Source organism: Lates calcarifer, linkage group LG2 (assembly GCF_001640805.2).
Source record: "Lates calcarifer isolate ASB-BC8 linkage group LG2, TLL_Latcal_v3, whole genome shotgun sequence".
In the NCBI taxonomy this organism is placed as follows: domain Eukaryota; kingdom Metazoa; phylum Chordata; class Actinopteri; family Centropomidae; genus Lates; species Lates calcarifer.
In genome coordinates, this window is record NC_066834.1 from 21,909,784 (window position 1) to 21,928,486 (window position 18,703).

Below are 18,703 nucleotides of genomic sequence, written 5' to 3' on the forward strand. Positions count from 1 at the left end.
CACAGGTTGTATTTTGGCTCATGGGCATAGGTTAGGTTTCAGAAATGGAGGGGCATAATGTGTCTGCTGCCAGTAAGAGAACACTGTTTAGCATATTCAGCAGATTTAAATTAGTCACTCAAACTGTAACAGTAAAACTGTCAATCACGTGTTTGCCACAATAAGTGCGGATACAGAAAAGGTGTGGTTGGTGAGATAATGTCAAACAATACTTCTGTGTTTTCAGTAGTGGGCCATGAAAAACACAAGTGCTCTTGTGAAAAAAATGTGCATGTGCCTGGTTTGAGATAATCTGGTTCTGCTGCTTTCAGGTGAATATGTTTAATTGCTGATAAAACATGTTGTTTTTGTAACAACATTGCTAAAATCTAACACAAATGTTATCAAAAAGGAAGACATGGATGTGTTGAAATTCATGTCCTCTTTAAGTGTGCAAACCATGATGAAATGTCTGCTGCTTTTGCTGCTGGTCATGTGTCACTCGTGGGCCAGGAGGCTGTGTGGATGCTGCTAAGTTACTGGCCAACTGAGGTCCAGGAACCGCCTGAAGCCTGTTACAGCCAGTTAATGCATTCTCCCAACCTCCCCCTCCACTTCTTTTCTCCCTCTCATGCTCTTCCTCTCTGTCTCTTTCCCTCCCTTTCTTTCCTAAGCGCTCCTTTTTCCATGAACTATTGCTCTCTCCATCTCCCAAACCCCCTCCCCCTCCCTCAAGTGCTAACCACTCTCCTTCACCACGCTCTTTCCCTCCCGCCCGCTCTCTCACACGTGCACATACACTCATACACACACAGGCACACAGAAACTGTGGCAGCTACCACAACAGCATGCAACCTCCCCCACACTCCAGCGAGGCAGTGTGCAAGTGCCTCTGGCTTGCCCTGACCCACATCTTGATATAGCCCTAAGTATGCTTACAGCTAAGTCCCGAAGACACTCCTGCCACTCTTAGCCTAATCAGGCCTGACCTGCTGTCTGAGCACTGAGCAGGACAGGCTGGACAGACCATTATCATTTTCAGAGAGCTTTCAGATGGCCCTAGGTACCGCCTCTCCACCTTCCCCCACTCTACCACTGATTGCAGGTTTCCTACTAGACAAGCACATGTTCTATCTGTGATAGTTAGTTAAACATTAAATGAGTGACTGTGCCATGATATACTGAGAAAAACACATAAATTCTCTCAATGTCAGCAAAGAAATGTTCTCCATTAGTAAAGCAATGATTAAGCCCTTTAAACATCTAATTTTTTCAATCAATGTCAACTTATTAACATTCACTTCTCCTCATCAACCTACACTGAGAAAAAATAGGGCTAAAGGACAGCATGCACAGGCTGTATTCCTATAAATTAAAGAAGGATCCAGAGAATATTTAATTCAAGGAGATACTCCGCTACAGTATGACTAAAACACTGGGCCATGCTTGTGTAATGCTTTATGTTTTTTTAGGAACCAAAAAATGAAACAAACACTTAGATTTGTAACACTGTATTACCTTCCCTTCCTTGTACTCAACAGGTGGTTGTTTCCTGTGGTCATGTCCTCTCCCCAGGCTGGAATCGGCCCAGGAACAGTTGGATTCATCCTGTTGGCTGAGAGCAGCCTCCAGCTGGGGCAGTAGGTCAGGCAGGAGGTCAGGAGGCTCCAGTCCCTCCAAGTCTCCATCCTGAGCCTCTGATGTCAGGAGACTATCTTCCAAAGCCTGGAATCCATTAGTGTTGATGGCCCCGCAGCTCTGAGGCTGCTCAGAGGGCAGCTGGCTGGTCATACTGGGGTAGCAACTCATAGATTCACCAAACATCTCAGATGACCTGGAGTTTCCCTGGGTTGCTCCAGAGCAATGTAGGGCCCGGAAAGGACATTCTTCTGCCTGGCTAACTGGGACCCTAGTGTGCTGCTGACTCATAACTCCTGTGGGTGGAAACTGACATACTGTCCCTGAGAGCTCAGGCATTGTGGAAGAGAGAGGTGCAGTGGTGGTGGTGGGCCCAGAAACTGAGGCTGAGGACAAAGACTGCTGATCGAGACTGGGTATTTCTGGCTCTCCAGGGTAAGCAGGGTACTGAGCTGGTTGGTATGCACTGGCAGAACTGACGGAGCACGCTGGCAGGGAGTGAACCATAGAAGATGAATGTATGGGGAAGGGCAGGTTAGGGTCCTCAGGCCCTGATCCAGGGAAGGCTTGGCCTCCCCTGGTCAGCTGGTAGCTACCACGCTGTTGATGTTGCTGCAAGCAGGTTCCGCTCAGAGAAGCATTCTGACTATCCATGTAAGACTTACTTGGCAGAGCCCTCGTTTGGAACCTTGGTCCTCCTACAGTTAGTTGGTGCTGAACCCGCTGCTGACTATGGTGAACTTGCTGTTGGCTCTGAGGCTGACTTCCCTGGTGAAAGGAGAAACCATGATGCTGCTGTTGCTGCAGGGACATAGTCTGTGTGTTAATTTGTTGATGCTGGCGCTGGTTTAACAGCTGTTGCTGATGACTTTGCTGTTGTTGCAGCTGCTGCTGCCGCTTTCTGTGCTGCTGCTCCTGTTGTTGAAGATGACAGGAGTGGTGTTGTTGCTGTTGTATTTGTTGTTGTCTGACATGAAGTTGCTGGTTGTGCAGTTGCTGCTGCTGAGGATGATGACAAAGCGGTTGTTGCTGATGTTGCTGCTGTTGAGATAAAGGGTGGTACATGTTCCCATTCTGGTCTTGGTTACCCCACATTGGACTACTACTGTTGCAGAACAGCCCATTGGATTGAGGTACTTGGCTCATGGCAGCATTGTGGTACTGACCATGTTGCTCTGGCATCATGCCACTGCCTCCACCACCTGTGCCCCCAGGACCAGGAAATGCCTGCCCTGTAGGATTCTGTGCCTTAATACCAATGTAGTGACCCATCTGCTGATTGTAAGTGGGCATTACTTGTTGAGTAGAAACTGGGGGCAATATGTCTTGGTGCTTCCCTGGGCCTAGAGGTTCCACTTGGAGGGGCTCAAAGTCCGCACTGAGGTTTAGCTCATCCACAAGTGATGGTGCTGAGGGAAAGCCATCCTCATCCAGTCCATCCAAACCTCCAACAAAGAGGCTGGGATCATCAAAGAAGTCCATGGCAGAGCCTGGAGGGTGACTGGAACCTTTGGAACACCACTGGATCCAAGCTGGTCCCAATGAGCCTCACTTTCTACAGAGCTACAGCATGGCCATTATATTGTGCCCCTGTCAAAAAATTAAGGAAAAAAAATATTAAAATATATCATTGACATCAGAGGATAAAGACTACATAATGTATGGTCTAGATGAAGATCAGAGCACAGTTTCCAAACACACTTGTACTGATTAAAATAACAGTAAAAACTCCACCACACAAACATGCAAATGAATCATTTCAAGTCTATGATGATATGACAATTTATCAAGTGCTTTTTCTGCATCATATCTATTTTTATCATCAGTTTCTTCATCAGTCATACATACTTCTAGGTTAGTAGAATTGCATGAATTCACATCCTGTGTTAAAAAAAAAAAACTTTCAAAAGGTAGGCAATGGCTGGGTCAGAGGGGTCTTGTAGAAATTCGGTACTATCAATTATCTATCAGTACTGCCTTTCATGTGTGTAGCAAAAGCAGCTGGTGCAAACCAACCGCCAGCCACCAGCAGGTGCTTCTTCCTGTGCCCCCCCTCTCCTTTAACATACACATGCATACAAACGCACCTCAACCCCCCACCCCCACATCCAATGAAGCTGCTTGCCCTGCTGCTGCAGAATGTGTGGGAGGTGCAGACAGCTGATAGAATTTCAACAGCTAGGGACAGAGGCAGATGAGGCACTTTGAGTGTGAGCGCGTGTGCGTGTGTGCGTGCTCTCTGCAACCACAAACCAGCGGAAGATGACAGAAGCTTTCCCAGGTCAGTCATTATATGCTGACTTGCTCTGCACATAGGCACACAAAGGCACAAATAAGCACAGACATTTCTCCAGTATCTTAGTCTAACTTGTGGGGATACCGTAATTTTTTCATTGGCTAAAATACCTTTCAAATGACCATTAGGCTGATGTATGTTTACCATTCTCTACACAGTGCAGCAGGTGTTATTCATGGTGTTTCAGTCTAAAATTACAGCAGCCTAAATAACTGCATGTGTGATTTTGAATCACAGGCCAAATAAATCACTTACAATGACTAACACTGAAAGAGAGTAATGAGAACATAATTTCACACAAGAGGCCATAAATGTTGTATGCTTCTTCATATAAGTGGCTCAACATAACACAAATCCCAATATACTACCTGAGGCAAAACATTACTGTATTTGTACAGTAGGCAAGAAAATTTGGAAATACAAATACTGTCAAGATTCTGATATTTGACAAACATAAGCAACATGCCTGAACTGTTAAAATATGATTAATGGGGACGGGTGGGTTATTGTGACCATGTGATTCTAATTGACAACTTTTGTAAATTTCCCCATTGTGGGACTAATAAAGGATTAGATCTTATCTTCATCATTTAAGTGTTATGGTGTAAATGGCACATTTGTCCACTTGGCCTGCTTGGCCCATACCAACCAATATGCCAACATTAACTACCTACATCATTATTGGTTACACTGTCTTCATTTCCATTCATTCTTTATCTACATCTGTTCATATTTGTGGGTTGTGGGTGGTTGGAGCTTATCCCAGCTGACACCATGTAGGGACGGGGTACAGCCTGGACAGGTTGTCAGACAGCCACAGGAATGTCACATAATAGACAACCATTCAGTCACACTCACAGCTAGTTGACCTAACCTGCATGTGTTTGGACTGTGAGAGAAAAGTCTATATCACTTTTGAAAATATACCTTCTTCATTTCAATCCAAGGATTTACACTTTAACTAATTTTTACTGTAGAATGTTAAGCCAGAATAGATACTGATATCTGTTTTTTTTTTGTTTGTTTGTTTGTTTGTTTTTGTGAGGACCAAGGACCACTAACCACGCTTGACACTTGGTTCACACCTTACAATAATTAATTGTTGGTTGGAGCACTATGTTTTATATCCAGTGGTCTGCTCTGAATGTGGTTAAATAATTGTTAATCAATTGTTATAAACATGCAACCTGAACAAAACTTAAATCACAGAACTGAATTTGCTTTGGTTTACTGTGATATCACTGCACTCAGCTCTTGCTATAGGTCACCGGCATGCAAACAGGTGTACCATATACATAATCACCCTCCCCAACAACTACAATTAACAGGTCCCAATAAAATTCTGTCCACACAGGCATGAAGTCATTCCTGTTTTCAGTTAAGGTTGTGTTTCCAATTTCAGGTTCTCTCCAGTGCTTTGTTTACTATCCTGTTTATTAGGATATGTGAAAGTCCTAATATGTGACATTCTGACTTGCCTGTATCTGTAGGCAACATAATGATGACCTGTCTCACACTGTCAACAAGCAGAATGGGAGGCATGTTAAATCAGTGCCTACAAAGACACAAGACAACACTACTTGGGAAAGAATTAAGAGGGGGAAATGTGGGTAATGGCCACATCTAAGCAATTTATGAACAATAGAAAATTACAACTTCTCCCAGTCATACTCAAGTGATAATTACACCATCACTAAGTCTAGTAAAGTGGTTTTAAAGTATCTAAAGAGTTCTTTTTTTCTTTGTGCTGGGGTTACTGAAGATAATAACACTGATGTGCACTAATCAGTTGGACTAACATTTTCAGGGTTTGTGCCCTTGTCCTTTCACTGAATGAACACAAACAATGTATGTGATGAAAATGCAGCTCAATTATTTCCAACATTTGTTTTGCAGATATTCTCTTGTTGGTGATGTACAAAGGAAATCTAGGCAAATCTGCACCCAAGCTGAAGGCTGAGGTAAAGAAAACAGACCAAGCTAGATTTTAAAAGTAAATTGGAGGTAAGGCATTCTACCATATAAAAACCGAAGTGTAATGTGTCAAAAAATAACACGATTATATCGTCTTTGCCATGTGCCTTAAGTCAATGCATCATATTCCTGAGCCTGCTAGCCAAGCCACTGCTAAACTATAAACACCCCCATCTGGTCCAAAGGCACAAATCAGTCCCCCTTAGCCTCTGTCTACTTCCAGCTGTTTCCTTCATTATCATGACGCGGTAAGCACTATCCAGGCACGTGCACCTCGGGCCTAATATCAACAAGAACTATGTACATAACTGCGCTGAGGTCGCCATTGAAGCCTGGGACTGCTGTTATATGGCCACCACCGCGCACCCCAGTCAAACAGCATCAAACCAACAAGTATTAGCGAAAAGAAGATACAATTTTCGGCGATATTACCTGAAGATTAAAATACTTAAAGTTGGCGACGTTGGAATAAAAAGTAGGCTAAGTGTTGCTGTGACTGGAAGCGCATTTCATTTCGTACTCAAAAACTACTCAAATGTTTTAATTGTTGGCACCGTTTAACACACAGCAACACGTTCGTCGTGTTTTCATTTTTTTTAAACAGCAGTCTTACTTTCATGAAATAGACACCGGGCTCAACACTGAAGTCAGCGGCATCCTTTTCATCTTCACTCAGCAATGGCTTCAACTCCTGCGAGCACGGTGTTTGATAAGCCAACGAGGCGGCAATGTGTTGCGCCCCTTGAAGCACAACTGCTCGCCAAGTGGGGAAAAAATGAATGCACGTGGGGCATTTGATTTGAAATTTAAAATATAAGCTCCGGGTTGTTGGGATGAGTCACATGTGCTCCCAGCCAAACCTCCACTTTGGAAGCCACAGGATTCAAAAGGTGTCGTGACGCTTCCCCACTGAAGAAGAAGAAGAAGGGAGGGAGGAGGAGGAGGGGGAGGAGGAGGAGGCCGGAGATGGATGGAGAGGTCGACAGTGATGGTGCCCGTGATAATACGACCTGTTTGTTATCCCCGACCGACTTTCGTTTTCATTTTTAATAAAGCCGCTGACGCACTGCCACTGCCAACAGTTACCGCGTCCACATTCAAGTACGGTGCTGACTGAGCCCGACTGGTTTGGTCGCTGTCAGTTCAGGACCACCATGGCCGAGAACCATGGAGGACTACTTTGGAGCCACGCACGTTCTTATTTACCCGGCAAACTGTGAAAAAGTATCGTAGCATTTGCTATTTTACGTACTAAATCACGCAAAAGTGATACGAACAAGTTTGACAGGCTAAGTCTTATTTCTACCGGGAAGGTACACACTCAGCAAGGCGGTGTGTCATCAGACAGCTGAGGCGAGCCTCACTGACTGACTGTCAGAAATTTGACAGCTCTTAGCCTGAATGAAACAATACCCCTCCAGTCTAAAACATCTCTCAAAATTTATCAAAGGACGTGTTATTTCTTACCTGAAACGAAGCCTTAAGAGCAACTCCGGGCGTCAATATAGAGAGAGTGTTATCGGCGAAGTTGTGACTGTGTTGTTAGTTGTACTCCTGCTGGCGACCACGGCACAGCGGCTCTACCGCTGCTGCTGACGTGACTGTGATAACACCATATTTGCATATTAGTGACCTCCTCTGTGATTGGACCAACGACAATTTGCCACAATGTCACCTTTCAGTGTAAAATTAAAAACCGGTTCGCATAGCATTGTTACTTTTGGTACGGGGCCGCCCCCAATCAGCGCCGGAGAGCGGCCGTTCAAATTTTGTATTCATTTGTAAAGTCCCTATGTTGACAGAGTGCATAAGATGGCCGCGTTCAGGACAGAGCCAATCCGGAGAGGTTTTACTTTCGCACATGGAGCAGAGTCTCTTCTCAGTGCAAACATGACAGCGGTGGAAGTGTTGATCTCTACTGTAGGTACATACTGACCTCTGGTGGCCGACCGTGCGACATACTGATTTAGATGAATTTATTCCAGTCCGTACTACATTACTGCCGTCTTCTGTAGTGTTTGCAGACTCTTTAAATTCATTACATTTTTAATCCCATGTGGTACACAAGTATAACAAAACTATAATGTCCTAACTTTGTATTATTGCAAGGGTTCCTCGGGGTCTGTTTAAATACTTTTCAATCGACAGAATATAACAGGAAGAAAAAGCCAACGATTCAGACGTAGTATCTCTCTCTGATGTCTGTGTAGGATAATGTCGATTCTAGATGGACATAACTACTGAGTACCAGTTTTGTAAGAGTGACACTTCATCACCTCCTATATTGACCCTATACTAATGAAGGCCTAACTTGATATTAATCAAAGCAGATTCAACTACTCTAGATGTGGTAATTATTCAATATCTGACTTAGGAACTGGGCAGTCATGAAGAAACTATTCAAAAACAGAGATGTGAAAACTTGAACTAAATCCACTCTATTTCTGAATGGTCTTTGTATTCTTGTGTTTCAAATCAAGAAAACCATTTATGGCAAACCCAAGTGCAAAAAACAAAAATACAGACTAACTTGATTTTTTTTTTTTTTAAATCATTTTATTGATTTCAAAGAAAAGCATTTAAATCTCATGTCATCTATGCAGTAATGTCTTTCACAAAGTGGAGCAGGAATGGTTCCATATAGAACACATTAAAACTCATGTCTGAGGATACCAACAGCCTGAATGGCAGTGTGCAAAGTACACTGAGATTTTATTACATCCTTCCTCTCACAGCAGCTATGAATAGATCAATAGATTTCAGCACCATATCTGCTATTCTAATATAGTAATTTACAGGTGGGGCTAACCCACATTTAAAAAATGTCACACATTTTCCACATCCTTAGTTTAATAATATTGAAAATGGCTGGGCAATTTTACTATGAATTCATCCAGAGCCCACAACAAGTGAAGACGTCGCATATAAAATGACTTTGGTCTAGCAAAACAGAAAAGGAGTATTTCTTGTAACTGGAGTAAACTCAATTTTGTGCTGCTTGGAAACTAGTTAATAACTAAACCTTATCAAAATACATGACTTTTTTTAAACCTAGGTCAGAATCCAGCAGTAACTTCTTTGACTTGTGAAGTAAATATCTGTAAAGGTGTAAGTAACATTTGGAAAGAAAGTAAACCAAAATATTCGCTTTGAAAATCCAAGCATTGCTGCAGACACATCTCCTAAAGTCAAACCTTAGCACAGCATCCATTATTTACACATCAAACCTTTAATAACCAATATCCAAAAGGTACATAAAACATTCAAAATGATTTAAAATCAAAATAAAATACATGAATTTACTTATTTAGCGTATCATTTAAAACCATACTTGAACTATGTAAGACAATAGAAGACAGACAGTAGAATTAAAAGGAAATTATTGTCCAATAAGAAAGAAATATAAAACATATGTCAGTCTAATTGGATATTGGGAAGGGTGGTAATTAGGATGTTTCATTCACACAGCTGTGACTGACAACATTCCAAATCTGACAAATAAACAGTCCTGAGCCAGTTTCAACAGGTGGTACTGATCATGTAGTCCACTATACTTACCGTATGAAGGCAAATTGCTTTGCTCATACTTTTCAGCTCCTTTTTGGGACAGCATGTTATCACCTAGCCCAAGATGTGCATGGATCCGAAAATCTAAATGAGAAAGCGCTTTGATTGCATCACAGCCTAAATGATGTAGCTGAGACATCCATTTGTCGTCGTCGATTTACATATATTATACAAACTTTGTTTCCTTATCCTAAAGCTGTTTGAGGAGATGCTTACAAAGCTTTTAAAGCCGAGCAATAATGTGGAGATTTAATATAAAGTTCTCCCAACTGTTTCAAGGATCCAGTTCACATGAACAGCTGAGGCAAGCCAGTAGTGTGGCATCCGATGCTTGTGCCTCCCTCTAGTGGCCTCTGCAGCAACAGTGCAGGTTCAGCTCTGGGAAGGACTGTCATCTTTGCTGAAGGGCTGTGTGGATCCAGGCTTCACCCAAGACAACCCTGACACCTGCGTTCCCTTGTGGTGATCCTCAGGCCGTCTCTAGGGCAACAACACAAATTAGCAGTTACAGAACAGGAATTGCTCCACCAATCAAGGTGTTCATAGCTCACACTATATCTTAATCAAACCCTCTGGGTTTTAATCTTTGGGGAGAACTGCACTCTCCTGTTCATATGCAGTCTGAGATGGCAAACGTCTGTAGTTTTGTCAGACTTACTTTGTATGTGAACATCCGCTCTTTTGCTTCCTCATGAACAGCAGGGTTCCATGGAGAAAAACTGTGACCAATGGATAAAAGTGGCAACGTGAGTGTTTTCCCTTCAGGAGGTTCATCTCTATCACACACACATACAGAATTACAAACTGTTTTTGTAGTGTGTGTGTGGGTTGTGGAATGTTTAAAAAAAAAAAAAAAAAAAATAGGGACAGTTTACCAACCTTATTGCGTAGGGGTCATCTATCTTGGGCTGGTCAAAAAGATGACTGTTGCATAGTTTCACACTATCTACCACTTTGCTTTTGAACAACTGCACATCCTTTTCATATCTGAAAGGAACAGATAGTTATGTTTTCTATAGCAAATCAATGACAAAATAAACTGTTTCCATAGACCTTTTTTCTACTTTATTAAAAACCATGTGCACCCACAAAATAATTAAGATAATACATTAAGTAATAGGCCTTTTTCATTACTGTCAAGGCAGACACTGATTTACAGCAAGAAAAGCATAGGTAACTGGTAATACTACAATAGCTGAATTTAAATTACTAGGGCTAGTTCTAGGGTCCCATTATTGCGTATGCTGGATCATGAACACATCAAATTTCGACAAGAGATCATTAGTGAAAGTTCTAATATATTCTTTGGCAATATCACAGAACACTAAAAAGTATGTTACTTTTCCCTAAAATGCTTCACCTAACACTGGGATAAACACTACTGAGAGGATGATAGGACACTTACAGCACAGCAGCCTCTGGGTTGAGTGGTTCCGTGGTATTGATTTTGTAGAAAATTGTACGTGCATACATTAGGACTTGCCAGATGTGGTTGTGATTTCGTCTACAAGAACAACATTAAGAGGTTGGAAACATTATTCAACCTTTTTGCCAGGAATATGGTGTGTTCTTTGACCACCAATAAAAGCGACCACCACACCATTACAGAAGTGTACTTGAGATTAGATTCATATTTCAAGGTGCTCTCACACAGATTTTAACACCATACTGAACATATTTCCATTCATTGTTTTTGAAAAAAAAAATTGAAATAAATTCTGTGAAGTCCAAAATTAACTTCGCACAGAACATCCAGCTGCATACTGCATACTGAGAAGCACAACCAGGCATGACAGACTTGCTCAGGGTGCACAACAATTGCATTTTTTTCTACTGTAAACCACACGTTGCAGAAAATGGGAAATTAAATTGTACAAGCATAAAAGCAAAAAATATACCTCCATTTGGTGAATGCTCTTCTGACATCAAGCTCTCCAGACACAGGGTCAACAAGAGGATGGAAGACTGGGATGTCAAATACTAATTTCTGAAATGAAGCATAAGGAAGAAATGGTTGAAGGTTTTCTTCAACTTTTTTCTAAATGTTCTTAATAACACTAAGCTAAATTCCCATTATCACAGTGCAAATATAGATATAGATGCTCTTAAGAAACTCATCTTCAAAAACTTTTTTTCACAGATTAAAATACTATGAACATATTTCCCTGCATGGCAGTTCCAGATGCTTTAAGATATGCATCATTTTCCTAGACCTTTGCAGACCTGAAGAAAATCATTTTCAATTTTCAAGGTCTTTCACTGTTGCCCATGACCTTACAACTCCCTGATCATAAGGAGAGACAGTGCATGACAAAAATTGTTTTTTCCCTACAAAAAGTGTTTATTTTGTGTCAACAGTCCAAAATCACATGTCAAAATTAAACTACTCACAGGACACTCTCCATCCGGATAGTTATCGGGAATATACACTGTGAATTTGAAGACTCCATCCTGGTACAAACCATGTCTGATGAATATGACCCCAAACCACACTAAGCAGAGGGACACATATTTTATTTCAGAACCTTTACTTTTATGAACACACGTAAGACTCATGATAGTATTACGAATTTCTGCAGAATATACTGTATTCCACTCAATGTTGCGGTACATTTTGACATTGTTTACAAATTTTAAATAACAAATTTAAGCATCTCAGAAGGAGTAGGCATTTAATTGATACAACTATGAAACATTATGAACTGCACAAGCTTCAAAGAGAAGATCCTTACTTAGTGCCGACTTGTAGGATGGTTGGACATAGATTCCAGGGAGTTTCTGCTTAATCACTAGTGTGCTGCAGGTCACATGGCAATAAGTTAGATCAATGTAAGAGGGAGAAAAACATGCATGGAATATATTGATAGATAAATTAAAGGGATCCTGTGAGGTAAATCTGATATTCACTATGCCTGTTGGTTTTAAAGATATTTTTTATGGTACAAACATATTTAAAAAAAAAAAAAAAAAAGTATAAACACAGAGGAAATAAAAACAATTCAACAGAACATTTACTGGACCAGTACTTACAACTCAGCCAACAGAGAGTACTCCAGGTAAAAAGGGCCATAGGAAGCGTGTGTGCCATTGGCTGACTGGACTGGGGTGCCCAATGATGCTGGCTTGGTTATGGGGGCTGCATTCTTAGGAATGGGTGGAAGCTGCTTTTTGCCAAAGGAAAGCCGGGCTGGGCTGGCTCTCTGCTCCCCGTGCCCACTCTGTTCCTCGTTGTCGGGTCTCTGCTGTTTTGTGTGAGAGATGTAACAGGAATGTCAACAAACTAGCTGTAAAAAATTTCTAGCTATGTGAAAAAGCAGACAGAAAGAAGGTCTTGATAGCCATATTAGAGAAGGCCGTGGTAGTTATGAGCAATTATGCACACTCAAAAGTAGAGCAATTGCTGAGGGTAGTGATCATGTGCTGTAACCAACCTCTCAGGTTACACCACCCATCTGGTTTGCTGCCATCCTGCCATTAGGAAGCAGTGTCTAGACAAGAACACGCTCTCTCAACTACAGCTATCATTGTATCTTATTGATGCTGCTGAGAATGATAAGAGTAACTGCGGTACAGTGTCGCTGTACACATCGAGCACACGGAAGCATGATGCCAGGAATGCATCAGAAAGCCTCAACAAATGCTGCTGACAACTACTGCAAGTATGCCAGGAATGCTTGCACTGAATAGTGTGTTAATACAACAGACCTAGCCTGCACCATTTACTGAGGTCAGACTTGACTACAGAGTGTTTTTGAAATATTCCTCACACCCATGCTCAAAGTACATTTACATTTGCCTCCTCCTTACCTCACCAAGGTTGCACCATTATGCTAGAAATTTACCTTGCCCATCCCCTTTTTTGACAGACACTCCATCTATAATTAGACAACTGTACCAAACAACTGAAACAAGTAATGCTTACTGGTATTCGAATCAAAGTTTACAGGTTTCAGTCATATACTTGATTTGAAAAAAGCAGCCAATTTAAAAAGCTTTTTCTTTTCCAAAAATTGGTCGTAGACCACACCCTCAACTTAAGTATAATGTTGCTGTTACTATGTAAATGAGACTCCAAGGATAATGCAGATACTATACAAATCCCAAGTTTTGACTGATAAGCACAAACAGGTCCACCTTCATTTTTACAGACTGATTTAAGTCTATCAAAGAGAAAGTTTAACTTTGGTGGACAATGAAAGTATGATGTTTTAAAAGCTGAAGTTGAATGTTTAAGGCATGTCATATTCATGTTAAGAACCATTAATGAACTGCAAAGATTTTTGAAATCTCATTTACAGTGCTGTATAGTACATATGACTGCCATTCCATGTACATTAGATTTCAAAGAAAGGCTTCTTCAGACTTATCCATATGTGTCCTATCATCTGATGGAAGCTTTAAGCTACTTGGGATTGTTAATTTTAAGGTTTGCCATCATATGCTTTCCCATATGGCGTTTAATGGGTGCTACCTCAGTTCTGCTGTAGCCAACGTGTTGAAATTCAATGTGCTTAACTTTACCTTACGACTTGTATTGGCAGACATACTCCAGAAGGGGTTTAAGTTCATTACTCATCCAGAGGTTAAGATTGATGCGCCTCTTTTTATGTGGGTCCCACGACAAGTGCTGTCCGGGCCATCCGCTGCTGAGACAGAAAGAGGACGCATGAAACAAATGACGGTTTCATACAGTACACACACAGAGACATGTAAACATGCACAATCAAGCACTTCACGTTGCTCTGTTGTCATCTCACTAACACTAGAACTACTTGCCGTTGCAACTCGACAGTTACCAGTATAATATCTTAACATTAAGTGCTGACGAAGTACAAAGCGAGAAATAGTAACAGCGATATAGCTCCAGAATTATCTTAAGTGAGGGATTGTTTGGAATAGCTTAGCTTCATGCTAACGTAGCTGTTTAATGAAGTATGCTAACGTCAGCTGCGATGTTGCTGTCGACATTTAAAAAATTCCGTCCAGCTAATGTGTACTGTCGTAAGGTGGAAGTAGAGACCTGTGTTTCCATTTCAATGATATTAGCTCCTAATGTCGTGGTATTTCTTACAGGATATCGAGTTATCGTGTCATTCGCCACAGCCTAGGGTTACAGTGCTAAGTTAGCAAACATTATGGACCTACGTTACATAGTTAAAACTCACGTAATTTTAGCTGACAGCTGGAAATATGACCAAATACTCTCTCGAGGCGTAAAACTAGTTACGGTTAACGTTCACACACTGACGCCGTCTCACCTGCTCCCTTGACTCACTTTATGATAACTATAGCATTAGCTTAAGAAGCTACCTTTGGTGTTGCTAACAACTTGACCGTCCCTTTAATTTTAGCCTTTGCACGTCGGCATGCTTAGTGGTATGACTCACCGTATTTGCTAGAGTTCTGAAATGTCCCTTTAACAGAGGTGTTAACGTGTGTCCCGCTATACTATTCACAGAAACCGCTCACAGCTGCTCACCATTCCTCTAGGTGTCATTCCGGCTAACTAGCTAACACTGGTTAGCTAAATAATTTGACAGACACAGAAACCGGAGTTCAATCTAACTTAATGAGGGGCGTTTCGGTGCACGAGTACGGATTCTCATTGGTCCTCGGCATAAACGTCCTTACAGTCGATTTGCTGGAGCCCCTGTCACGTGAAAGGGAAAAGAAACTTTACTTGGAAAAAGCAGCTGATGGCTTGCTGTCAATTAAAGACAACTACGGCGATTTTGTCCTATTCATGTTTAGCAAAAAAGAATATTGCCAGAAAATGAAGAAAAAACGGCCCAATTCCACTGTCACTTACTGGGACACTTAAAGATGCTGTATTGAAGATTTTGAAGTAATTTACATGTAATTATGGCTGGGGTCGAGTTTTCAGGATGTTCGTTCCCTAGTGCTTTGCCACAATAAAAGTCTTCGCTGCTGTAGCCCCGGTAGCGTACTGTCGTTAGCTTCGGTCCACCGTCCGTTGCGAAACGACCAGCCCCCTGCAAAAGAAATACTCAAAAACAGAAAACTTTATCTCATGAAGCCCGTTTGGTCAATTGAGAATTGAACCGACGTTGGTGGAAAACTAGGGTCAACATCGGCAAGGCATGTGATTTCTGGAGGGGCCTTCGTTCAGCTTTGCTGACCAAAACAGACCAGCCAAAGCTGACTCTCCTCCTATTGACAGGTGAGCTAACATTACTGCAAAGCCTTTGAAATGTATTGTGATAGTGCGGTTTTAGCTGGCAAATGCATTCTAAAGTTAGCTTGCCTGCTAACATGGACAAATCGGTGTTAAAACATTTTTTTTTTGTAGAATTTAATATTCATATTATTGTAAAATAACAATTATATAGCAATTTTGTTCCAGTCCATGAGCTTTTTCAAAGGTAAAAAAAGCTTTCTCAGTATTAGGACTGCAAAGTCATACTATTTGGTTACTCCCTGGTTTTTTGTGTGTCTTTTCATCCTATACATTATCTGTTCAGTTTTCGCAGAAGTTAACAAAGAGTCCCCTTAAATGTGTTTCAAGGCACTTTGATTAACATGATACACACTTTTCTATTGTCTTCATTTTAATGTTTCGGTGTACTGCACAGCTTAAGTCCCTTGAGGGTAAGCCGCATCCAAGCCATCTGTGTCACACATTTCTTTAGTTTTGACCACGCTTCATTGGCAGTTCACTCTGTTGATTGATTGATTTCCTAACAATTACACCTAATTATTTTTCTGGGTGGGGAAAAAACTAATTTAATGCATGGGTGATTGCATTAATTGGGAGAAATGACATTGTCCAAGTTTCAGAGTAAATACAAATTATTGACTCCATTATTGTTATCTGATTGTATATTGTCCCAAGTACACTTCACTGACAAAGGTAATTAGCATCCTGCTCCTTTATTGGGGCAGCCAACAACGCAAGGTCACCGTCATTCTTTTGACATGGACAAATCAAAGACCACCTCAGAACAAATAAGTTTATGCCTGCTTTACCTTCATCGACATTGAGATAAACTGTCTGTCTGACACAAACAAGGATGCAAATATCCACACCATTGCTTTTGTAATGAGTTTTTTGTCTTTGCCATTGATTCCTCATCTAATCAACTATTGTGACCTTGTTTGGTCAAACAAATATACTAATGAATGTAATTAAAGTGGGGAGATTGGATTAACTAATTGAATATGTGACCCATTGGAGCTGGATTTTCTTTTATACTTTCAAAATGTTAAAAGTCAAATTTTATATCAGTTGAATTTAAACATATTTTTTGTGTTTTGGGGTCAGAGTCAAAGAGAATATCTAAGCTGGATATGTATTGTACTTTAAATATGATTAGTAAAGATGCATGCTATCCATCTGTGCTGACAAATGCTAAGACAGATTTCACAGTGACAATAGTGTAGCTAAGAGTTACACTCAGCAAATCTAGTGCACATATTTGAATAGGGAGTATCATATCAACATCAGATATTTGCCATGTATATCAATGATGTAATGGAATATTTTATTGTCTGATTGTTCCTCTCTGAGAGATTTATATCTTGTGGTTTCAGCACCATTTTGCAGGCTACAAACGTTCGGCATGCGCCAGAATTCAAATTTAAGATGAAATATGTTCCCTTCTGTCAGACCATTCCTTTAGAGAATTTTAGGCGCACAGATTCAGATCTACAATTTGGTTTAAATGACAGTTAAAAATTACAATTGGCAGTCCCTGGCGAAACCTGTCTTGACAGCGCAGACATAAAAAAGTGAAAACAGATGACTCCATGTCCAGATAATATGTAATAACAATGTTAGTTTGAATAAAGGAAGCCACATCTAGATTCAAATGTAATATTCATTTTAGAAATATGAACAACTGGGGAGTAAAGGTTAAAAAAAACATCAGCCAAATCTTTCATATAGCAATAGTCTTTCCTTATCCCTGAGGCTACGGCCTGGCCAAAACCTCAATGCAGCAATTATTTGCTGTAATGACTGCAGTTCAAATAAGCCTGGAGATTTTATTAAACCAAATGAGAGAATCATCTGTGTATTATCACCTTGTGATTGACAGTGACAAGTGTTGGGCAGGCTCGGATGTGAGCATGATGAAGAAGCTCTCGGCAAAGCTCTCGATAATGTTACCCCTGATAAAGTTGCCTGGAAAACCTCAGCCAACAAATGGAGAGGGAAAGCTCCACGCATATTAATTCCAATTGTCAGATCCCTCCAGTGGGGGAGTCAGGAGGGGGGGGTAATCTGGCAAGCAGCCCCGGCTGCCCCTCTATTCACTGACTGGCATTTTACACAACTAATGAAAAAGAAATCCATTGTGCTGATCATATGCATAGAATTCACTCTATAATAATGATGAAATAGAAATATTCATAATAAAAGTAAAGGTCACTCGCTGCTGCAGCTAAGCTTCCTAAGCTGCAACCTTTGCAAGAGCAGTTGTCAGGTTCCAGTGATAAAATAGAAAAAAGGGAGAGGCGTCAAGTTTTAACCCTGCAGAGGCCAAGAGGTGAGACACTGCAACCAAACCACTGCTACGCACTGTAGCTCTTTGGTCATTTGTTCATCTTTCTCCTACACCAAACAGTACAAATGTCTGAAGATCGATCCAGCAGGTCAGCCTCCTCCGGCATCGAACGGAGGGGTTAAAGGTCAGTCAAATAGTCGTGATTTACATAGTCTCCTGTGTGACGCACAGTATCAAAGCTAGTGTATACATTCTTCATGGATTTGTCTAGTCTAGTTAATAAAATACGGGGAAATATGAACAGCCGCCTCTCCACTCCTCAGCACTCCCATCTTGCCTATCTCTGTATGTAGGTCACCTGGGCTTCTTCAGGCATATGAGGCGTGGAGTACAAGGGTGCAGAGAGGCATGTCTCACCTCTGAAGGACATTCACAGCATTATTATTGCCCACCGCGACTTCCATGCTGAGCCTCGTCTTCATATGCATCATACATTGGCATTTATTAGTGCCATGCACTAAGTACAGGCCATGTTATTGAATTTGAATATCAGCTCCTAGCCACATTCGCAGGCCCTGGAAATATATTATATTAAGATGAAGCAATCTCATTTAATAACACCCAAACTAATAAAAGGAGAGCAGATTGGAAATTAAATTTATGAATATTGCTTGGCAGCAGGAGTGATCCAAAAAAGCTCAGCTTGGTCTGTCATATGCAGATATTTCTCTAGATGTAAGCCCAGGTGTTAGAGAAATTTCTGTCTGTCTTCCCACGAGTATTA

General features: G+C 41.1%; 2 protein-coding genes across 10 annotated transcripts in view; both read right to left on the reverse strand.

The window, feature by feature from the left end:
• chd9 (chromodomain helicase DNA binding protein 9) overlaps positions 1-7,513 on the reverse strand; it is a 71,067-nt gene extending 63,554 nt beyond the window's left edge. For 4 of the 5 annotated variants that reach the window (XM_018666729.2, XM_018666728.2, XM_018666727.2 and 1 more), the window contains exons 1-2: positions 7,355-7,513; positions 1,498-3,207 (exon numbers count right to left, since the gene is read on the reverse strand). In XM_018666729.2, the coding sequence (XP_018522245.1) occupies positions 1,498-3,099 (1,602 nt within the window). In that variant the 5' untranslated portion in view covers positions 3,100-3,207; positions 7,355-7,513. Of the gene's footprint in view, positions 1-1,497; positions 3,208-6,500; positions 6,747-7,354 lie in introns of those variants that run through there. The other variant, XM_018666726.2, reaches the window with a different exon arrangement.
• Positions 7,514-8,421: 908 nt separating this feature from the next.
• On the reverse strand, positions 8,422-15,020 carry aktip (akt interacting protein). 5 transcript variants are annotated; one of them, XM_051076936.1, is made up of 10 exons: positions 14,842-15,020; positions 13,976-14,097; positions 12,485-12,696; positions 12,187-12,251; positions 11,846-11,946; positions 11,353-11,441; positions 10,860-10,958; positions 10,334-10,441; positions 10,113-10,230; positions 8,422-9,934 (listed from the first exon to the last, which is right to left on the reverse strand). In XM_051076936.1, exons 2-10 carry the CDS (start codon positions 14,021-14,023, stop codon positions 9,827-9,829), a joined length of 948 nt encoding a protein of 315 aa, XP_050932893.1. In that variant the 5' UTR covers positions 14,024-14,097; positions 14,842-15,020; the 3' UTR covers positions 8,422-9,826. The 5 variants fall into 5 exon arrangements, with proteins under 5 accessions (XP_050932893.1, XP_050932894.1, XP_018522495.1 ...); XM_051076937.1 differs by having other exon boundaries at positions 13,976-14,100; XM_018666979.2 differs by having other exon boundaries at positions 10,113-10,173; positions 14,842-15,016.
• Between the last annotated feature and the right edge of the window lie 3,683 nt (positions 15,021-18,703).